Source organism: Ammospiza caudacuta, chromosome 21 (genome assembly GCF_027887145.1).
Source record: "Ammospiza caudacuta isolate bAmmCau1 chromosome 21, bAmmCau1.pri, whole genome shotgun sequence".
Taxonomy (NCBI): Eukaryota; Metazoa; Chordata; class Aves; order Passeriformes; family Passerellidae; genus Ammospiza; species Ammospiza caudacuta.
In genome coordinates, this window is record NC_080613.1 from 4681028 (window position 1) to 4704310 (window position 23283).

The 23283-nt window shown below is 58.3% G+C and overlaps 1 protein-coding gene across 1 annotated transcript; it reads right to left on the minus strand.

The window, feature by feature from the left end:
- Positions 1-14: 14 nt before the first annotated feature.
- Positions 15-18321, minus strand: LAMC3 (laminin subunit gamma 3). The gene is given in 29 exon segments (XM_058818343.1): positions 15-259; positions 1267-1366; positions 1565-1711; positions 1841-2040; positions 2142-2244; positions 2369-2530; positions 2632-2776; positions 3060-3185; positions 3299-3375; positions 3648-3853; positions 4235-4373; positions 4839-5017; positions 5099-5241; positions 5343-5496; positions 5847-6092; positions 6175-6363; positions 7981-8199; positions 8636-8748; positions 8938-9133; positions 9410-9526; positions 10902-11038; positions 11232-11330; positions 11433-11550; positions 11686-11874; positions 12191-12357; positions 13193-13323; positions 13501-13805; positions 17800-18223; positions 18226-18321. Coding segments are annotated over 29 exon segments (4857 nt in total). The 5' UTR covers positions 18307-18321.
- Positions 18322-23283: the final 4962 nt, after the last annotated feature.

The window sequence follows — 23283 nt, forward strand, 5'->3', positions numbered from 1 at the left end:
CAGCCAGCCACCGGTCACTTGGAGCAGCTCTCAGGGAGACTCCTCAAAATGTCCTCCAAGTTCTGCTTGTCGGCCCGGATCTCAGCCAAGTCGCTCTCAAACGCCTGGATCTGCTCCTGCTGCCGTGCTGCCTCCTGCTGCAGCCGCCTGAGCTGCCTGGCCAGGGGACCTGGTGTGGCCAGGCGCAGCCACAGCTGCTCCAGCTGCAGCCTCCCAGCGCTCAGCACCGCCTCCACCTCCGTGTCCTGCTCCAGCTCACCTGGGCAAGGAGGGAGAGTGTCACAGACATCTTTTATGAAGAACCCTTTCCTTACGATTTTTCCTCCTGAGAAGCTGAGAGGCCTCAGGAATAAAATGTAAACATTGATTATCGGCTGCTGTTGAATGCAACAGGTAGATCTTTGATTGGCCCATGTTGGTTGTTTCTAATTAATGGCCAATCACAGCCCAGCTGGCTTGGACAGACAGTCTGAGCCACAAGCCTTTGTTATCATTCTTTCCTTTTCTATTCTTTGCTAGCCTTCTGATGAAATCCTTCCTTCTATTCTTTTAGTATAGTTTTAATATAATATATATAATAAAATAATAAATCAGCCTTCTGAAACATGGAGTCAGATTCTCTTCTCTTCCCTCATCCTCAGACCCCTGTGAACATGGTTACAGGAGAGGACATGGATGAGAGCAGAGAAGGGGACAGGAGATGTTCTGGATGTACTCCATGGCACCAGGCAGACTATAAGGAGTGGGTGCAGCAGGGCATGGAGGCTTTGCAGCTTCTCACTGATCACAGACAAGCAAACAGAGCTGTGGCTCCAGGCAGGGCCTGGGCACTTCTCATTCTTAAAAATGGGTCATGGTTTCCAGGCTTTTTCAAAATTTCTTGGATGCAAAAGTCCTGGAATGCTCAGAAATAGACCCATGTGATAAAAACAGGAGGAGCTGGAGCAAGACCAACCAGCAACAAGGAGCAAACCAGTCTAGCACAGCCCTCAGTTCCAAAGGGACTTTGCCAGCCTTGCTCTCCCTGAGGATCCCAAGGGAGATCAGTGTACCCAGAGCAGACATGAGCACACACATTCAGCAAGCCCCAATTCATTCTTCATGAGCCTTAAAGAAGCCTTGCTGAGACCATGGATATCAGCCAAAAGAGCACCCAGCCCAGCCTGGATGGCCATCAGGCAGGAGTAGCAGTGAGCGGGAGAGCCCTGGTCCCCAAGAGCCCAGCCCTTCCCCTGGAACTCACACCCCATTTCCCCCAGGTCTCACCTAGGCTGTTCAGCAGGTTGTTCAGGGTCTCGATGTCCGACATGAGTGAGCCCCGGGCTTCCTGGAGACCTTTTGCCATCTCACTCACCTCTGACCCCACCTTCCAACAGAGACAGACACCCAGATCAGGGACACCACTGACCCTTGGCTGGATGGTGGAGGAGATCCCAGGAACATCCCCAAGGTGTTGTCCCTACAGTGGAGCTCCCAAACCAGATTGCTCCCTATGCTTTGGGCTGTGGGCAAAGCTGCCTCCATGCTCTGGAGGACACAGCCTGCCCAAGGGAACCCAGCTGACCTGCTGTGCTTCCTCCAGGTCGCCTCTGAGCTTCTCAGCCATGTGCTCCTGCTGGGAGAGCTCCCACTGGGTCTCATTGGCACGCATGGCGAACTGGCTGGCGTGTTTGAGGGCCTGTTTGCTCTCCTGCAGCACCGCCCGTGCCCTCTGCAAAGGGACAGAGATGGGGACAGTCACCTGAGGACACACAGCCTGCCTGCAGCAGCCTGGGCTCTGTGGGTGATGCTGCCAGCCTGGCCATGCCCAGCAGCTCCACCCCAACCCCTCAGTTCAGACCTTGGCACTCTCCTCAGAGAGTTTCTCAGCCTCCCCAGCTGTCCTCTGGGCTGTGGTGGAGATGGACAGGGAGTTTCCCAGAGTCTTCTCTGCCTGTTTAATCTTCCTCTGAGCATCCACCACCACTCTGTTCCGCACAGAAGCCATCCTCCTCCTCAGGGCAGCCTGGCTCTTCCGATGCCCCAGCACCTTCTTCATGCCTATGGGAGCAACCTGACCATCACCAAACTGTCCTTTTCTCCCCTTGCCACCTGATGAGAGCCAGGTTGTGGCTGGAGATGCTCTGACTGGTGCCTTTTACCTTCCAAGCTGGCCAGGAGGGACTCAGTATCGGAGAGAACAGCTTTTCCTCGAGAGACAGCCCTGGTGGCCATGCCATGGGCAGAGCCAGCCTGGTCCTGGAGCTGGAGAGAAGATAGGAGGAATGAGGCTGGGCAGCTGGGAGGCATCTGGGAGGAATGAGGCTGACCACACCTGGCTGCTGGAGCAGCAGGGATGGGGCTCCCCATTCCTGTGAGCAGCAATTACCTGCTTGAAGCCACGAGTCCTCTGCAGTTCCAGATGCAATCCTGCTGCCAGAGTGTGAGATACCTCCACAGCCTGCTGAGCCAAGGGCTCCTGGGCTGCTGCTGCCTGCTCCAGCACTGCCAGCTCCTGTGCCAGGTCTGCAGCCTGCATTGGCAGCACCTGCTGCGGGATCAGGAGTGCCAAAGGCTCCATGAGATCATCTCCCAGCTTGGTAAAGCAGGAGGTAGGGGTGCCAGCAGGAGCTTGGTTTGGGTGCTGCTCACCTGCCTCAGAGCAGCCACCTGCAAAAGTCTCTCAGCCAGGTCAGCCTGTGCCTGTTCCACAGCTGCCAGAGCTCTCCTGGCCTCTGCTGCCACCTCTGCCATGCCAGCACCCAGCTCCTCCTGTGCCCGCTGGATTTCCTCATACCTACACAGGACACTGCTGTCAGCCAGGGCCCTCTGGTCCCTTCAAGGATGAAGAGGACAATGTGGCCCTGGACATGGATGTAGCAGGAAATTCTGGGGCTTTTCTTGAACCCTCCCCAGCACACAGCACTCTGTCCCTCTGCTTTACAGCACTGTGGTGCTATGAGCACCCTGCAAGGTGCTCAGCATGTGCCTGTTGGGCAGGTGGCAAATCCCTGTGACTGAGCCCTGTGACAGGGACCTGGCCAGAGGAAAGGGGCTGTGGTGCCCTGCCAGCCCCTCACCCAGCCTCCAGCTCATCCTGTGTGCTGTTCCTCTCCAGCAGGTTCCTCAGGAGCTCGGAGCTGGCATTGGAGGCACGCAGTGCTCTCCTGACCACGGCCTCCACCTGTGCCATGGAGTCCTTGTGGCTGCAGGGACAAGGACACACAGACAAAGGCAATCAGGATTGGCCTCCTGGAAAAGGAATGCCCCCTGCACCCCCAGCTGGGCTGACAGCTTCCTCTGCCTGCTCAAATCTTACCTCTTGGACAGAGCCTGAGCCTCCAGTGCCCAGCGGCTCCAGTTTGTGGGCTGCTGTGGGATTTCCTGGGGAATTTCCTTGGAACGCAAACAGCAGCACTGAGACCCTGGCAGGGAACAGGCACCCCTGCACCCTGCCAGCCCAGCACCACCAAGAACCTCCCAAAGGGCTAGAGCAAGGAGAATATCTCCTCTTGGCTCAGCTGCAAGGAGGGCCATACCCACATGGAGCCCAGGCTTTCCCACTCCCCCACTCTGCTGGTCACATCCCACCCCAACAGTGCTGGCAGGCACATCCCAGTGCCCCCAGCATTGCCACCACCCCCCCAGGAGCCCCTGAGAGTCCCCACCGTGGTAGCCAGGGTGTCAGCAGCGTGCAGGATCTCCTGCTCAGCCGACTGCAGCGCGGCCCCAATCTCGGAGAGCAGCGTACAGGTCTTGGGGGGTCCGTGATGGGAGCAGCTGCTGGCCTGGCTGGCATTGCTGAGACGGCCTTGTGCAGTGTTCAGTGCCCCTGCCAGCTGTCCCACCTGCACCAGGAGGGTGGCCCAGGCACCTGTGGGCAGCACAAGCATCTCAATGCCCGTTGGGGTTGCTCAGGGCTCCCTGCTGCCCTGTGGAGCTGCTCCATGCCCCAGCCCCTAACAGCTACTGCTGAAAGGGGAGTGCAGTCCCTCTGGGTGTGCAGGAGGAACCCAGGAATTCAGCACCCAAAGGGTACCCCCCAATAATGCCCATCACTGCCTGCTCCAAGACCTCAGTGGTGTGAGCATCCCCGCAGTGTTCTGTCCTCCCAAAAAGGCATGTCCCCTCCACTGTTCTCCCCCAGGTCACAGCACACTGAGGCTAGCACACACCTGGGACCTCCTTGCACCCCCCCAGCATGTCACAGCACCCTGAGGGAGCAGCGAGTGGGAGGAAGGAGAGTCCCCTGTACCTCTCAGGAGGTGTGGGCTGGGCAGCCCATCTCCACGGGGTGCATCTCCCAGCATGGCAGCCTGGCCCGGGTGGGTGTCACAGCCTGGCTTCTGCAGCCACTCCTCCATCTCCTGCAGCCTGGCCTTCAGGCGGTCAGCCTGTGGGCAGGACAGGGGACACGGGGGGACAGTGAGGCACTGCAGAGGTGTCACAGACATCTCTTATGAAAAATCCTTTCCTTAGGGTTTTTCCTCTTGAGAAGCTGAGAGGCCTCAAGAACAAAATGTAAACATTGATTATCTGCTGGTGTGGAATGCAACAGATGCATCTGTGATTGGTCTCATGTGGTTGTTTCTAATTAATGACCAACCACAGTCCAGCTGGCTCAGACAGAGAGCCCAAGACACAAGCCTTGTGTTATCATTCTTTCTTTTTCTATTCTTAGCTAACCTGCTGATGAAATCCTTCCTTCTATTCTTTTAGTGTAGTTTTAATAAAACATATATCATAAAATAATAAATCAAGCCTTCTGAAACATGGAGTCAGATCCTCATATCTTCCCTCATCCTCAGACCCCTGTGAACACCGTCACACAGGGGTGCTGTGCCTGTCACAGGCTGTACCTCGTCCTTCACCAGCCCGTAGCAGGCAGGGCACTGCTGGCAGCGGGAGCTCAGCGGCTCCAGGAAGAAGTTGGCCTGGCAGCGGTCACACTTGTAGCCCACGAAGCCAGGGTGGCACAGGCAGGTGCTGTTCTCGTGGCACTGCGGGGTGATGGAGCCCAGCGGGGAGCAGTTGCAGGCTGCAGTGGGGGCAGAAAGGCGTCACAGTGTGGCTGCCAGCCCTGCTTTGGGGACAAAGATGCAGCGCCCGTTCCCCTTACCTCGGCAGCCCCTGGCAGAGAAGCCGAAGAAGCCGTGCTGGCATCGATCACATCTCCTCCCTGTGACACCAGGTTGGCAGGAGCACTGCCCCGTCAGCGCGTGGCACCCGCTCTCCCGTGACCCTGTTGGGTGGCACTCACAGCTGGCATGAGAAGTGGAGGGTCATGAGCAGGCAATCAGTGCAGAGAGCAGAGCTGGGAGCATGGAGCCATCCCTGGCAGCCCCGTGGGATGCCCCACATACCTCCTGCACCCCACGGTGGGCTCCAGGCCGTAGTAGCCAGGCTGGCACTGCCCACAGGCTCTGCCTGTCACATGTGGGAGGCAGTGGCACTGGCCTGTGCCAGGATCACAGCCCTCCAGCCTCGGGTCTGAGCCACTGGGGCTGCAGTCACAAGCTGTGGGAGACAAAATAACCCTTAAATCCCAGCATAAATAACCAGACAAAATAACCCATAAATCCCAGCATGGGGCAGGTGGATTGGCCTGCAGGTGGGCGCTGGGGCTGAGCTCCTGACAACGTGGAGAGCCACATTCCTCCATCAGCCAGGGCTCCAAAGAGCCCCTGCAAGCCAGAGTACCTCTGGGGAAGGATGGCAGTGGAGCAAGAGGGCAAAGGGGAACAGGTGGGGGCAACCTGGACCATCCATCAGCCCCCTAAACCTGCTGGGCATCCCCTTCCACCCTCTGCCTTCACTGCTGGGAGGGTTTTGGCTGCTAGTGAGCTGTGCCCCGGGGCGGTACTTACGAGCACACTTCCCAGCAGGGCTGGGAGCCAGCGCGTCCCCGTAGAAGCCCGGCCGGCACTTCTCGCAATGCTCCCCCATTGTGTGGTGGAGGCAGCGCAGGCATCGGCCGGACACGGGGTCGCAGTTCCCCACGGCATTGGGATCCACGTTCCCGTGGCACTGGCAGGGCTCACAGGGGTGCACGGGGCCTCTCTGCCCCAGGGGGTCCCCGAAAAACCCATCATCGCAGAGCTCACAGCGCTTTCCTGGGGAAGGTGGAACGGTGGCGAGGATCCAGCCGTGCCCACTCTGCCCACGACCCCTGTGCCCACCCAGGCCCGGCCTCACCTCTCTGCCCCGGGGGGCAGTGGGTGCAGACCACCTCCCCAGTGCTGGGCACCGCGGTGCAGGGCGAGCGGCCGGGGCAGGGGCAGGGCTTGCAGTCATCGGAGCGCCCCACGAAGGGGTTGCCGTAAAAGCCGGGGCTGCAGCGCTCGCAGGAGGGACCCTCTGTGTTGTGTGAGCACTGGCAGTGCCCTGCGGGGAGGAAAATCCGCTAATAACCCCAACACACCCCCATGAACAAGCCCCACCACCACAAGCAACCCTATCCCAAGACCATAACCAACAACACCCCAACGAGCTCAAGCTTCCAGATGGGGATCCTCCGCCAATGACGCTGAATAAACAAACACTACCAACATCCCCCCTAAATAAACTATACCGAGCACCAAAGGCACAAAAGAGACCCCTAAACTTACTAGTCAACCTCACCCTGCAACCACTGCTACAACTAACCCCAACACCCTGTAGTAAGGGTAGGGGTTAGATGCAACCCAGCGGATCCCTTGCTGAGCGCGGCGAGAGGGATGTGCAGCTCCAAGCGAGGGGTTGCACATCCCCAACCAGCACTCGGGATATTTTCCCTCCTTGCCCAGTCCTTGGTAGAGGGAGAAGGTTTTGGAGCGGCCACGGAGGCCACAGCGATGCAGGGACGAGGCAGCGCTGGCACAGGCAGCACCATCAGTGTGCGCGGGGGCTGCCGGCGCCTGCCGTAATCCACAACACATTTCCGAGTGTCGAGGCGCGTCCTTTCCAGCCCGGCTTGGAAAACACAAACAGCCGGCCCGGCACCCACCGGGGAGCATCTCCAGAGCGAGCCGAGCCTCTGAGTCAGCCTTCCGAAATGGGCTGTGAGGAGGAGAGGGAGGAAGAGGAGGGGCTCAAGGAACCCCCAGCTCCAGGCAGATGCTCTGCTTCCCTGGAGACAGAGGAGTTGGGGGAGGATTCCCCCCGTGTTTTGTGGGGTCGGGTCATACCAGGAAGGCTGCGCAGGAGGGAGTGTTATTCCATTTTCCCCACATCCAGGCAGAGTCAGACGATGGAAAAGAAAGAAAAAGCGGGTGGCAGGAAGAAGTGGAAAAATAAACGAAAGGAAATGCGCAGGCTGGCAGCGCCCAGGCCGGAACATCAAAAGTCTGGCCCCTTCCCTGGGGATTGTGCAGTCGCGGCGCCAGCCCCGCTCTGCGGGATGAGGGCGGGTTTGCAGAGCTGCTGCCGTGGTTCTGCGGGCAGGGCAGGGACATTTGCCGAGCTCTCTGCCTCCCCAAGCCCTCTCCATCCCTGCTGCACATCATTATTGCTCCCCACCTAGGAGAGCCAGCCACCAGGGGTTGGGCTGGTTGGGCTCCTCTGGTGTCTGCCCTCTGTGTTTTCCTGCTTTTTTCCTTGTTTCTCTGCTCAGGTTAACTCTCAGTTTGCAGATCCCAGAGCTGCCCCCAGTCCTGCTCCTCTCATCGGGCAGTGATGCTATCTGTGAGACCCAGCCGAGCTAAACCCTCTCTGCTGCCCTGGTCCCTGCTCCCTCACTCCTCTGAGCACCAACACCCTTCCCTCGTCCTCCTTAGAAGTCATAAATTATCATGAAAAATGCTCCTCTAATTATAGATTACCACCATTATTGCACTTCATTAATAATCTCTATCTTTGCAGTTATGAACCCTGTCCCTAGAACCACCCAAGCGATTCAACTTGCAGATTTTGGGAACCACAACCTCACCAGTGGTTCCCAGCTTCCCTCAGAGCAAGCAAAGGCGGGGATTTGTCACCCACACACGGAGCAGCAGGTGAGTGGCGGGGCTGGAGGGTGCACACCTGTGAGGGGGTGGCAGTCCCCGTGCTGGTTGCAGGTGCAGGGCACGCAGCTGACGAAGGGGCCGCCAAATGGGATCTCCCTCTTGAATCCAGGGGCACAGGACTGGCAGAACTGCCCGCTGTATCCCGTGGGACACGTGCACTCCTCCACCCAGCCCGCCCGAGGGCCCGGCCCGGGGCGAGCAGATGTGAGCTGGACCTGGCTCAGGGACAGCCTGCCTGTGAGAGGGGACAGCCGTGTGGGAATGGGGTGCTGCATGCCCTGCTCTGCCCTGAAATGCTCCAGACAGACCCCAAAACACCTCCTGGAGAGCCCAGGGGTGTTCACAGAGAGGAGGCAGCCCCTGCCCCAAAACACCCCTGACAATCTCTCTCATCCTTCAGAGCCTGATGCTGCTTCACTGTCTCCAGTCCCACCCCAGCCTGGTCCCCATGGGGATGTCCTGTGGAGATGTCTCAGTCCCACCCCAGGTTGGTCCCCACAGGGATGTCCTGTGCAGATGTCTCCAATCCCACCCCAGCCTGGTCCCCACAGGGATGTCCTGTGCAGATGTCTCCACCCCCACCCCAGCCTGGGCTCCATGGGATGTCCTATGGACATGTCTCCAGTCCCACCCCAGCCTGGTCCCATGGGATGTCCCCTGGAGCCACCCACCTCTCCCGGGGCCGTGGCTCACGCGGAGATGGAGGGAGCTCAGGTTGGAGAGCAGGCGCTGGAAGCTGAAGGCTGACAGCAAAGGCTCTGCACCCTCCTCTGCCTCGTGGAGCCTGTTGGAGAGGGAGTGGGGAAGGCAGGAAGGGCCAGCATGGGCTGGGTGCTGCAGGACAGCTCAGCTCCTGGCTGGGACCTGGGCAGGGGGTCCCTGAGATGGGCAGAGAGCAGTAAAAGACAGCCCAGACAAATCAGGCACTGAGCCCTAAACCCACTGAGGCTCCCCAAAACACCGTGATGGGTACCTGAAGGTGACAGCTTGCTTTCCATGCTGGAGCTGGCTCTTGCTGCTGGACATGGTGATCTTCATCCCCTCACCCTCCAGCAGCAGCTGGACCTGGAGCAGGGGCACTCTGGGTTCTGTTCTTGTCCCGTTCTCCACTCCCAGCAGCAGGGACAGGAGCTGCCCATAACTGAGGCACTGGTTCTGCAGAAACTTCTCTGTGAGGGGAGAGAGGAGCAAAGTCTGTAGGACATGGAGGCACAGCTCTGCCAGGACTGCCAGTCCACTCCTATTCCCACCGCCACCATCGAGAGCCACAGCCACCCTCCTAGAGTGGTGCCAGCTCCAGCCTGCCCTCCTGGGGTCCCAATGCACTGTTCCAATGCCCACCACTATGTGTTCTGCTATGGAAATGTTCTTAGCTCTGGAATGGAGCCCAGTGCCTTCTGCAGCAGCATAGCAGTGGGATGAGAGAACCAAGGGATCCACAGTACCTGGTGCAAGGAAATCCACTGGCTCCTCTCCATCCCACTCAGCGATGATCTCCCGGCCAGCCCAGCGCAGGGGCAGCTCTGTGGTGCCTGGAGCTGTGGCAGCCCAGCCCTCCAGCCCTGTGTGACAGGATAGAGTGGCAGGGCACAGCTAAGGGAGCAGTGAGTGCCTGCCAGCACAGCACCAGCAGGGCGCTGCTTTCAGGGGCTCTGTCCCTCCTCCCAACACTCTCTCCTTGGAAGGAGCCAGCACTTTGTAACACCCTGCTCCACTTGGGCCCTGTGTTCTCATGCCCTTAACCACCCCTCATCTATTTATTTTCTTAGATTTGGAGGAAATTATCATCTTTAAACTTTTGCCCTCCTGTCTGTGCTGCCATTCTAACATTACTGTGTGCTGGTGAGCACAGGAAGCCTGAGGAGAAATGCTGGAGAAGCCCAGAAGAGATGGGCCATAGTTGCATTAATTTGGTTTCCTTAAGAAACCAGTTAAACTCCCCCCCATTCCACAGGGTTAGCTATTTCTTCCAGCTCTGCAGGACAAACACTTGGAAATCTCTCAAGCGGGCTGTGCTGTGTTATCAAATCATCCCAAATTTATACTTTCACCCAGTGTAAGAAAATTCCATCTGATCCCCCTCCACTCTGGGCTGGGGAATGTTTTGGGGAGCAGGGATTTAGGAGTGTGCTGTGGCTGCATCTCAGCTCAGAAACTTCCAAACCAGCCCCCAAAGGAGCAGCCCCAAACTGGCTGTGTGAAGGATGGAAAAAAAGGCTCGGTTTAAAGCCTGGCTCGGTTTCAAGGCCGGGAAGACATTCCAGCAGCACAGCAATTGGCAGCGCGGTTTAAAGGCAATTAAGATCCGCCCGTGCCCGGCGCGTTCGCACCCATCTGGGAAGCGCGGGGTGCCCGCCGGGGGTGCCCGTGCCCGCGGTGTCCCCGCGGTGTCCCCGCAGCGTGCGGCAGATGGCAGGGTTTCCCCAGCATCCCGCACGCTCCCAGCCCTGCCAGCAGCCAGGCAAAAGCGCCACCTCCCTCCCTCCCGCCCGTCCAACCGAGCTGTCACATCCCAGCCGGGCACGGGGACAGAAGGGAATAATTGGGGGAGTTCCCAGCAGGCTCCGTCCTATTGTTGTTTTTTTTTTTTTTTTATCTTTCTGAGCTGATCTTTAGTGCTCCTGCCGTCCCTGGTGTGGTGCAATGTCCATGCCTGATCCCACAGCCCTCCCTGAGCCATGCACAGCCCCAGGAGCAGGTTGGCATGGAGGGGTGCCACGGGGAGTCCCAACACCCTGTCCCCGTGGAGCTGGGGGCAGGAGCAGAAATTTAACAGCAAAACAGGGGCAAGCCAGAGAAATCCCTCTCCACCCATCACCACCAGGGAGATGCTCAGCCCCACACAGGGACATTCAGCCACATCCTTCCCAACCATTTTTGGCTGAAATTGGCAGAGCAGTGCCCTTAGTTTTACTTGGGGCTAGGGGAGGTCGTTACCTTGGCTGAAGTCGGAGCGGATCTGGGTCTCCTCGTAGCCATCTGCCGCCCTGCAGGCGCTGGAGTGGCCGTAACAGAAGCAGCTGGTGCAGCCGATGGGGTTGTGGGGCTGCAGGTTAAACCAGCCCGGCTGGCACCTGGGCACGGGGAGGAAACAGGAGAATGTGGCACAGGGCAGGCAGAGCTGCAGGGAACCACGGCAGTGTCACTGTGTGGGACTCTGGTGACACTCCTGTGAGCCCAGCCCCAGTGGTCCAGAGGAATGCGGCCCTGTCACCAAGCCCAAGACTGGAAAGGGACAGTGTTCCTGTCCCCATGCCAGGTGCTCACCTGTTGCACAGGTGTCCCTCCACCCTCTCCTTGCAGGTGCAGTGCCCCGTGTTGGGGTCGCAGGTGCCCACGCTGCCCGCGGGGTCACAGCTGCAGGGTCTGGATGGGTGAGATAAAGGCAGGACGGGGTGAGATAAAGGCAGGACGGGGTGAGCCCCGGTCCCATCCCGCTGTCCCTGCCCAGGCCGAGCTCCTCCTCACCTGCAGCCGCCCTCGCTGAGGCTGTGGTAGCCGTCCTTGCAGCGCTCACACTTCCAGCCCGTCACGTTGGCTTTGCAGACGCAGGTCCCCGAGCTGTCGCACTGGGGCTGCAGGGACCCTGCGGGGACCCGACCAGCCCTGAGGCTCAACCCCAGAGGGGAAAGACGGGGAAACCCCGAGCAAGAGAGAACCCCCCAAATTCATCCCTCCCAGCAAACTCCGGCTGGGTTATCGGTAGCTGTGCCGCACGCACCTGCGGGGTGGCAGTGGCAGGGCTGGCAGGCTCCCTGCGGCTCCCAGCGGTAGTAGTTCTGCCTGCAGCTCTCGCAGCGGGGCCCGGCCGTGTTGTCGCGGCAGCTGAGGCAGTGTCCCCCGTGCCCGGTGCGCCGGAACAGCTCCCGGTCGTAGAAACACTCCTCGGAGCGGCCGCTGCAGTTGCAAGCTGCGGGAGAGGCGGGAGGACGGGTGGGCACCTGGCGGGCACTGGAGGACCCAGACGGGACCCCTTGGCCCAGCAGTGAGAGTTTTCAGCAGTGCCTGTGCCCTCGGAAGCAGAGGTGCGTGCAGTACAATGCACGGAGCAGATGGCTGCACTCGTGAGGTAAAGGGAATGGGAATACTCGGGGTGCTGCAGCGAAGGGGAGCCCCGGGGTACAAATCCTCCCTCCCTCCCAAAATGGAGCAGTGCGGGAAGGGCAGGAGGTGCCAGGTGAGCTGATGCAGCAGCAGGGCACCCAGAACCACTGGGGGGTACTCACGGAGGCACTCGTTGGCAGCCTCGGCCGTGCCGCGCGCCCAGGGCCGGTCCTGGTAGAAGGGCTGGCAGCGCTCACAGTCGGTGCCAGCCGTGTGGTGCTGGCACACACACACCAGCTGCCCGGCCTCGTCCGGCAAGCACTCGCTGGCATGGCCATTGCATTTGCACCTGCAGTGAGACCCCAGCACGGGGCAGCTGCTCTGAGCACAGTGTGGGCAGCAGCAGCAGTGGCACAGTGCCCAGGCTGTGCAGTGTGTGACCCTGCTGCTGGCCTGGCTGTGGGGTGAGAGCAGCTCAGGCTGTGCTGGCCTTGAGGCCACCTGTCATGTCCCTGAGGCTCTCCCACTCTGGCCAGTTGGGAGGTCACACACTGAGGGTGGCCCGTGCTGACCAGCTCCAGCTGCTGACCCCAGAGGTGGGACAGCAGCTCCAGGTCTGCTGGCTGGGAGCTGTCCCAGCCCCGCTGCCTGGGGCAGACAGCGCTCTCAGGGATGGGGAAATTTTCCACTTCTCCCAGCTGGGGAAGGGCATGTGCAGCACAGCCCGCAGGCAGCACCAAGTGGGTGCCACCTGCATCTCTATCCCACATCTGCTGCCCTTTCCTGCTGGCAGCTGTTCCAGCTTCTCTGCCGGTGGCCTCTGCAGCTTCAGGTCATCTTTCCACTAGAACCCCACGGCTCCCCTTTTGCAGTGCCCAGGAACCAGCAGAGTCACAGGAGGAGCAACACGAGCCCCAGCATGATTAAAAGCCATTGGGCTGGGAGGGAACAAAGCAAATACAGGTGGTGCCACATGGACTGGGCTAGTGGGGAAAAGACCTTTCTGCACAGCTGGGAGGTCTCCAGATTTCATCCCCTATCTCTGCATTTCCAGCTCCAGTTTACACATGGAGGAAGCCACACCTGAGCAGTTTGCCCCAAAATTCAGACAAGAGATGGGGAGCAGCTGCCTCAGTCCCACAGCCCCAAGAAGGTCCCCATACTTCTGCCTGGCTGCTCCTCACCTGCCACCAACAGAGAAGTCAGATATGGCGTAGTAGTAGGACTGCAACACCTTGGGGTCCTTGAAGATGTCATCCCCAAAAGTGTTGAGCCGGTTCAAGGAGATGAGCAGGTCAGTGACTGTCACCCACTCCTGCAGGGGACATGAGGAAGCCACCTTGGTGGAGAGGTCTGGGCCACCATCTCCCACCCCAACCAGGCCACATCCTGCAGCTTTTCAAGCCGGGCTGCAGCTCATCCCCAGCTGGGTGCAATAATTCCCTTGATCCCAAGGCTCTGTGCCCCACACCCTCTCCCACCCTGGTGGCACCTGCAGCGCGGGGCTCCCATCAAAATTGTAGGCGCTGGGCCGTCCCTCCAGGGTGGAGAAGGCCACGTTGCCGCCGCTCAGCGGGGAGATGTCGCTGAACTCGTCGCTGCAGAAGGCCACCTGCTCGTCCTCGCCGGGCCGCAGGTACTGCCGCGGCTGCTTGCCGTAGGTTTTGTGGCAGGAGGCGCTGTAGAACTGGAAGGGCACCCAGGGCCCCCCGGCGCGGCTGCGCTTGTAGATGGCGAAGCTCTCGGGGCGGCTGGTGTGGAACTTGAGCCGCACGTAGGTGATCTCGTAGGCTTTGCCTGGGGACAGAGCCACCACGCTGTGACCCTGTGTGGGTCACTCGATGGGCACCACAGCCTGGGTTATCCCAACAGCACCCTGCAGCACCCAGCGCAGCTAAAAATGGACAAATCACTGCCCTCACCTGTCACAGATATCTTTTATGAAACATCCTTTCCGTAGGATTTTTCCCCCTGAGAAGCCTCAGGAACAAAATGTAAACAATGATTATCTGCTGCTGTGGAACGCAACAGGTGGATCTTTGATTCAGCCATGTTGGATGTTTGTAATTAATGGCCAATCACAGCCCAGCCGGCTCGGGCTCTCTGTCCGAGCCACATCATTCTTTGCTATTCTATTCTTAGCTAGCCTTCTGATGAAATCCTTTCTTCTATTCTTTTAGTATAATTTTATTGTAATATATATCATAAAATAATAAATCAAGCCTTCTGAAACATGGAGTCAGATCCTCATCTCTTCCCTCATCCAAGACCCCCTGTGAACACTGTCACACTCACCCATCTGCCCTCAACAGCTCCTCCTTGGTGCAGCCCAAACCCTGTCTGGATCCAAGCTGGCTCTCGCCCCAGTGCAGGGCCCACCCCTTGTGTGGTGCACTGGGTGGGTTGCAAAGAGCAGCTCCAAATCCAGGCTGTGGGGGAGAGTTAGGCCCACAGCACTGAAAGCATCCCCAGGGCAGTGGTGCTTTAGGGATGGAGAGCTGGAAAAGGTCAAGGCCAATCCCTTCCCAGGGAGCTGCATGCCAGGACCTGGCATCGCTTCCATCTTTGCTGGGATGAAGACAAAGAGAGGCCACCAATCCTTGGGGCGTCCCAGCGAGCTCTGAAAGAGCTTGAAAGGATTAGCAGAAAGGAAAAGAGAAAACACCAAAGTGAACATCAGACCCACTTAATTGCCAGAGATGAAGGACCAGCTCAAAGCCCGAATTGCTCCATAACAGCACCACTCCTGACAGCACAAAACAATTAGCTGCAAGGTTTTGGCTTTATTTGAAAAGATAATGAGTTGGGAATGTTAGAGGGGTTATTCCGGGACTAGGAAAACAAGCCTTTAATTGGGCCCATATGAATTCTGTCGCGTATGTGCTGCGACTTTGCTGCGGGGGAGCCGAGGCAGCCGGCTACCAGCGCTGGGGAACAGCAGCTGCATCCCATCAGGGATGCGGGAAGCTCTGCCGGGAGAGGGGGACAGAGCCACTGCCAGCCCACCCGGAGGTGACGCGAAGGGGCTCAGCTGGGCTGTGCCACCCTCGCCTTGTGCCTGTCCCCTCCCCCGGAGCGCTGGTGGCAGCGGGGGTGGCCCTGTCCTGCACACCCCGAGCCTGGCAGGCGCCGGTTCCCAGACAGCGCTGTCCCCAGAGGGGTTCTACCAAAACAGCGAGGTCGGGGCCGTCACCTCCCGGGGCAGCTCGCTCTGGGAGAGGAAGGGAAGGCAGGGCTGTGTCAATAAACCACCCCTGCCCCAAGTGGCCCCACATGAGGGGAGGGGGTGGCCGCGCTGGGGCAGCCCCGTTTTGGTGCCTCCAGCTGGGGTGGAGTAGATTCACTTTCCTGAGGAATTTTCGTGAGAGGAGAAGTTTGGCTGATTAAATAGGCTGTCTGAGAATTTTCATGTGCTTTTCCCAGACAGGCTTTTTAATCAGCCAATTTCTCCTAAGAAAAAAAAATAATAAAAAAAGATCCAGAAAATAAACCAGGCTGGTTATCTCCTCTTTGCTGCTCAGGTGTGACATGTCCCAAAGCCAGATGTGCTGCTGGACAGCGATGCTGGGAATGGTACACAAGCAGCACCAGGACCCCTGGGTGCTCTCCCAGCTGTGCACCTGCCTTCCCCCGAGCCCAAACTGCAGCTTGTACTGCCCTGGGGCTCCAAGAAGAGAATTCTGGAGAGGAGGAAAGCAGCATGTGGGACAGTCATGTCACCTACATGTCCTGTCATCTCTAGTCCTACAGGAAAATCAGAGTCACAGACACAGATAATGCCTGATCGAGACACTCCAAAGTGAGCCATTGGCATTCAGATTGCTTCCTGAGGAGCCCTGGAGTGTGCTGCCTTTGCAAGCCATGGATATTTTGAGTTCCTTCCTGACATCTGACAGGGGACATACAAGAGCTGTGGACACTTGGGATGATCGACCAGCTGCGAGCCCACTGCACCATAACAGCATGGCTGGAACCTCACAGAGAGAGAGAGATTTAAAGGAGCATAATCTAATTAACGCCAATCAACAACACACAGGTAAACACGGGTCTTGTCCAAGTCATCCCATGTCTTATTTAATAAGCTCCCCAGGCAACCACGCTGCAGAACTTACAGGAGGTGTGAGTGAGCAAGACAGGCAGGCTGAGGGGACACACTGCATGGGATGGAACACCCAATTACTTGGTGGAGCTCAGGGGCAAGGACTCAGCCCAGGTTGCATTCCAGGGGACTGCAGTTGGGCTTTTCCTGCTTAACCCAAGTGAAAGCATTGAGGCAGCAATAAAAACATCTGTGGCTGGGACAAGAACGGGGCCTGGCAGTTGTGGGAAAGGTCAGACAATGATGTGCCAAGCACCAAGATGGTATTTTTTAGCATGGCAAGATAAAGGAGCCATGTAGGAAGAAAGGTACAACGGCAGAGGATGCTCCAGCTCATGAAGGGCTATAGGGCTGGAAGATGATCGGTGCAATGCTTGAGCCTTGGCTGTGTTAACAGAGACAGATACAGCAGGGCAGTCACAGGGACTGGGCTCCACTGGAAACCCCAGTGTGGGGTCCAAGAAAGACCACAGAGGAGCCAGGGAAGAGCTGGAAGAAGGACAGGGAATGGGAAAGCAGCCCCGGGGCTTGCAGAGCCCGCACATGTGGGTGTGCACAGCTGGGACTGGTGGCCACAAAGTCGCCCGGCGGCGGCAGCTCAGCCACACAGGCTGCATTCGGGTGGTCTGTGCCCCGGGTCACCCACACACGGACTGGGGACAAACAGCCTGTGCTGGGCGGGCAAGAGGCTGGATAATGCCCTCAGGGCTAGCAGGAGCAGGGAGTGAGGATGGCAGACTCCTCCAGCATCGCTCCTGGTGCCAAGCCCCAGCCCGGGGACAGGAGCAGATGTCCTTCCCCTTGCAGGGCGCTGGGAAAGCAGCGACCTCCACCCAGCCAGGCAACTCCCAAATCCCTGCTGGGACAGGCATGGACCCTCCACGGCCACCCCGACCCCGCTGGGTCCCACCAGCACGGCTCAGTGCCACCCCGACACTCGGCTGTCCCCTCACCAGTGCCACCCCGACACTCATGCGTCCCCTCACCGGCTCCAGCCGCAGCCCCTCCACTACCCGCCTTCGGCATGCAGATGGCAGGAGACTGCAGAGAATGAAGATTTTGCAGCGCTGGCCAACAGCCAGGAGAGTTTAGATGGCAGGAAAATGTTATAAAACCTTTTTAAAATGCTAGGCATGCCCCTTGGGTTTAAGCACCCTCCAGGTGGGCGGCTTGCACGGTATTTAAAACACAGAGGGTTTGATGCCAGCTGGGGAAACCTACCGGGATTGCACGGTGTGTCTGGAGCTCGGCACCCCGAGACACACCAGGCACCCCGAGCAACGCACGGGGGTGAAACAGGAGGAGCTTGGCACCCACGGCAGCCACCCTCCCCGGGCAGGGCTCTCCCAGTGTAGGAACTATCTGCCTCCAGCTCCACAGGCTTCCAAAATCAGTGAATAAAACATCCTGGGGTGAAGGGGGGAGCAGCACTCTGAGCATGGCTGGGAAGCAGCACAGACAGGCACAGCTCCTGGCATCCCGGGCAAGGCTGATGGAGTCCATCCTCCCCGAGTCCTTTCAGTGCTCTGCACAGTGCAGCTCCCTCCATCCACCCCCCAAAAAGCCCTCGGGAGGGTCCTGTCCTTAACCCAGCGCTGGCAGCAAGAGCTGCAGGGTGCAGGAGCATCCAGCCCCATCTCTGCACCCCGATCTCCCTCCACCGACCCCGCCGCGGCTCCTGCTGGCGCTTACCCAGGTGCAGGGTGATGTTGACGGAGTTGGGGTGCTGGATGCCGAAGGCCATGGACTGGCTCTGCCACCAGGTGCTCTCCTCCTGGCTGTGGAAGTCGGTGAGCAGGGAGGCGTTGTGGTGGCGCCGGGGGTCGCTGGCGTCGCAGCGGTGGCACAGGGCGCTGGCGTGCTGGGCGCCCATGTGCAGGCAGTAATCCTCGGGGGGAGACCCGCACGTGTTGCTGGCACGGACGGCCCGGCCGAAGGCGGCGTTCTCGAACACGGGCATGCAGCGGCGGGGCTGCCCCCGGGGGTCCCAGCAGGGGGATGGGACCCCCAGCCCCAGCCCCAGCAGGGCCAGCAGGCAGAGCCCCGCAGGCCGAGCCATGCCGCGGAAACCCCGGCCGGACTCTGAGGCTCCTCTGGATGGCAGCAGGCGGGACGGGATGGGACGGGACGGGGTGGGATGGATGGGATGGGATGGGACGGGTCCCCCTGCCCGGCACCTCCTCTCGCTCCGAGGTCCATCTTGTGGAAGCTGCTGGGAATGTCGAAATATTCGTGTGAGAGGCAGAGCTGTGGAGTTTGAGATCCCTGCAGGACATGCTAGTGCTCAGGCCGTGGGGTTGGGACTATCCGGTGCTCCATCCCCAAAACATCTCCCTTTCTTTGTGGATTGGGGATTTGCATCTCCAGCTGCGTGGGCATAGCTGAGCTCCTCCATTTCTCAGCCGTGGGAATGAGCTTGTGGTGGTGCATATCTCACATGAGGATTTTTCCATCAATTGGTGGGGGTCACCACTTTTTTTGCTGCTCCAAAATCAAGGGTGGATTAGGGAAAGGCTCTGAAACAGATTCACTTTGAAGCACCTTCTCCCCACACTGATTTATGGGGGGCATTGACTGCTCTCCCACTTACACCAGCCTGCCTGGGCTGTGGGTCTGTGACACCCCAGCACCCTCGAGTGGGGGGTCCCATCCCTGCCTGCTGCCCTGAGCCAGCCCAGTCCCCCAGACCCAAGTGAGGGCACATTCCTGTGGAGGCATCTCCATGGGGTGGCAAACCAGATCATCACCAGACCTCATTAGCAGCTCTCGGCTAATGCTAATTATAGTCTGTGCCAGGGGAACCTCTCTGGGGACCACGGCACCCTCCAGATCTGACCCATGAGGGCAGGAGGGTGGCAGCACACAGGGAGAGAGGCAGCCTGGCACGGTGCCATGCCCCTGGACAAACCCTGACCCACACCCCACAGGGCAGTATTTGCAAAAGTGGGATGCACAGGGGAGCTCTGACCCCCACACCACTTCACTGAGCTGCCCACAGGGGCTCTGGAAACTTAGTACTCATATATAATTTAAGCTCTCTTCCTCCCCTTCCCTTCTACTCTTATTTATTTTATTCTCCTTCCCCTCCACGCTGCGGGAGAAAGCACCAGAGGGGAGCTGTGAATCAGAGTCCTGGGCAGCAGCGCCGTTTCAAAGCCCCATTATCATATATTGACCCAGGCTCTGACAGCCAGAGCCAGCTCCTCTGGGAGGGCTGCATTTCCCAGCATCCAGGAGCTGTGCAGCAGCTGCTGGGAGTGGGCAGCCACTGGGAAACCCACTGTCAGCCTCCGGGGAGAAGGAGAGGGGTTTGCAGCTCAATTATTGCCCCGCGCGTTCCCAGCGCCAGTTTTAATGGGACTTGCATCCTGCAGGGATGAGGTTTTCCAGGTGTTTTGCTTTTCCTGTGGTACTGAGGCTGTAAGCTCAGGACAGGAGATAGAATCATAAAATACTCTGAGCTGGAAGAGACCCAAAAGGATCATTGAGCCCAACTCTTAAGTGAATGACCCATGTGGGGATTGATCCCACGACCTTGGCACTATTAACACCGAGCTCTAACCAAACCTTTTGTGTCAGGGGTTTGCCTCCTCCTCCTTGGGATGCAGCACTCATCCCTGAGAGGATTTGCCTGCCCCTGTTACAGAGGGGGAGAGAGTCATGACATGTTAGAGAGTGATGACACCACACAGCCAGGGCTCAGGATGCTGATGAGTGCCCCAATCCCTCCTTCTCCTCCTCCAGCACAGCCCACCGGGTGTGGGGGCACAGAGAGCTTGATGGGAATTGGTGCTGACACTGCTCTGCTATGGGGATGCTGCAGTGGGAACTGCACATTCCCAGGTGGATTCAGCTGTGCCCCAGACAGGATGAGCCCTCACCAGCCTCCTGCTGGGTGGTGGGCACAAGTTTGCCCCTTACTGTGGTCCATAGTAGCAAAGCCCAACCTCACCTGAACTCCTCTGTACCTGAGAGACTTCACCCAATGCTCCAGGACTTTGGTCCAAGCACTTGAGGGATGTGGTGACCAAGGCTGTGATGACACCAGCCTGTCCAGGAACCTTCTTGTGCCCCAACACAGACCTGGTTCCCCGCAAGGGTTAAAAGCCGTGGAGGCGGAGAGGAGAAAATGTTCTTCTGATTTGCTTAATGAACGTTAATTAAGAAGACAGAAGATAGCAGATTCCTTCAGGGTAGAGATGAAAGGCCCGTTAATTAAATCTGGAGAGCGAGGAACAGGGCCAACTGATCCTCCTCCTGATCAGACCTGACAAGGCAGGCGCGGGGCAGGAGCGAGGTGTGCCACATCCCACAGCCCCTCGTGGCCCCCAGCCCAGCTCCAGGCTGCCAGCACGGCCAGGTTCTACAGGCTGTGTGGGACTGGGTGCCTCTTACCTGCCCCCAGCGCCCCTGAGGCTGAGGGTGGCCCCATCCACGCCCTGCAGCTGGGGTGAGAGCTGGGTCACTGCTCCAGGCTCCACTGCACTCATGGAGTGGTTCTGTTCTCAGTTTCCAGCAGGAACTTCTCCCAAAGGATGAGCTGACCTTGCTGGAGGAAGGGGAGCACAGGATGGACAGCTCCATCCTGAGGAAGAGGAGGAGAAGGTTTGGTCACCCAGCTTGGTGGTTTGCCCCAGGTCCCACCTCCCACAGGTTAAATGGGAGAGGGTCAGGAAGGCACTGACTACCACCATGTGCCATGGAGGGACAAGCCTCTGGGATGGACACCTCCCTGTGCTTCACACGCACACTGCCTCACCTTCCTGGAACAGGCAGCTCCTACCACCAGGGATTCGCCAGAAATGGATTTTGTGCCTGTAGCTGAGACCTGGGGCACAGTAACAGGATTCTGCTGGCAGCCTGCTGCCTCCATGCTATCTTCCTGCTTTCAGCACAGCCTTATTTTCAAAAGCAGAGCACTTGAGCATCCCAAATCACAGCCCAAAAAAACCCCAGCAGCCTTACCTGGCCCTCTCTGACACTGTGTCCAGTTCCCTCTCCCCCTGCATCCCCTGCCCTGGCACTGGAGCAGGGTTGGAGGCAGGCTGAGCTGCAGGATGCCACCAGCATTCCAATGAGCACAGACATGGCTCTGCTGCTCTCCCAGCCCTGCAAGGGGGCACAGCTGGGGTGACAGGGTGCTCTTTGTCACAAGCAGCAGCTCCTTGGGCAGAAAGGAGGAAAGGGCAGCTGCCAGCTCACCCCCCAGCTCTGCTGACCACGGAGTGAAGGTCCCATCTTCAGCGTAGTGGGAAAACGAACCTGCAGTGTAAATAATGGCTGGAGTATCTCTCGTGCACGCTGGCTTATTTTGTAAACCTGAACTTTGCAAAATGTCACAAAACGGAGAAACGAGAGGCCTGGGATGAGTAAATCTCCATTAGAAATTCCCTGGGATGGCAGCAGTGATGTTCTCGCTCGATGATGGCACATTCCAGCCCAGCCCGGCTCGGGGAGCGGGGTCATGCGTGGCGCTGATTGCAGAAAGTATTTAATTAACACTGCTGTAAATGCAGTGCTGGAGATGCCAGCCAGACCACGGAGGGGCCACCACGCTGCTGAGCTGCAGGAAGTTCTGCCAAGGCTGACAGGAGATGAGGGAGGGCAGAGAAAATCCGGCAGATTTTGCTCCCTGCTTTGCCACAGCCCCTAAGGGGCAAGGGGAGGATGGGACAGTGACACTGCCAGGATGTCCCCTGAGCAAGAAGGCTTCACCAGCAGTGTCCAGACAAGTGGGGGAACCCCATAACGGGTAAAGGAGCTCTCTCCCAAAGCAATTGCCAGGACACACATCACCATCCTCTTCCCTGATGCACAAATGGTCTAAAGTCACCTTTTCAGAGGTAATCATCCCCAAATTCTCTCAATACCTGGCAGACAGTGAAAATAGGAACATCTCAGCTTCACTCGTGCATGACCACAAGCTCATCATGTCACTGATGAGCTGAGCTGCTCCAGATCTGACCCAGCTCAAGGACACAGGGTGAGAGCCAAGCCATCCCTGTCCCCAGGACACACATTTCACCCATTGCCTTGGGCTCAGGAGGTCAGGGAGCACAGCAGGAGAAAGCACCAGGTCAGAGCAGGACCAGCAGGTTTCAGGCACAGCCAAAAAGGACCTTTTCCCTCCTGAGCTCATCAGCAGCCTAATGACTCTGCCTAAAAAGCTCCAGAGCCCCTAATCACTCATCACATTACGGCTGCTCACAAGTGAGGCCAACCAGCACAAACCTCCTCAAAGCCTTTCTAATTAATGAGCAGAGGCTTAGGCTCTCCCAGCCCAAAAGCAGCATCTCAGATAAAACCAGCAGCCTCCTGCCAGCCCCAGTCCCCTTGATAAACCCCTTTAATGGGCTTGTCAGCATCACCTGAGGCCACTCCATTGGCTAACAAGGCACATCTGTCTGTCTGTCCCAGCCTCCATGCTGTGGGTGGGGAAATGTCCATCCATCCATCCATCCATCCATCCATCCATCCATCCATCCATCCATCCATCCATCCATCCATCCATCCATCCATCCATCCCCACCGTGGCAGGAGCCATGGGATGTTCCTGCCATGGCTGCCCCTAATCCCCTGCTGGATCCCTGGACATTTCCCCTTCACCAGCAGGGTGGGTGACAGCTGAGCAGCAGCAGATGCCACCAGATGGTCACCAGAATGACAGACCCAGCTAAGCTGGTAACTGGGAGGACACTGGAGCCCCTCATTTGCTAAGTGGCTCCCTGTACTGGTCCCAAGGGGAGCAAGCAAGGGATGGTGGCACTGAGCTGCTGCCCACAAAGCCTCCAGGCCCTTTGCAGCACTGAAACACCTGCACTGGCTCTGTCACAAAGGTTTGTGGCCACAGCCACAGCTTGAGCTGTCCTCTGAGAGAGGCTGAGCACTCGCACCTCATCACAGAGATGGTTTCTCAGGGGGCTTTGGAAAATCAGGCTTGGGAATCTTTTAAGAACTATTTAAGCCTGCTGTAAGCCTGGGGGCTTTCCCACAGCCCCTAAAACCCATTGCTGTGATGAGTGGTGAGTGCTCAGCCCCTCTGCCAGGGGCTCCCCCCCCCTCCCTCCCTCTCCCATCAATCAGAGGTGCCCCAATACTCTCTGTGACAAATAAAAGTTGCTGCAATACCTTTGACTTTAAAGCAGGAGAAATAACTCCTCCGTAACGTGATCTACT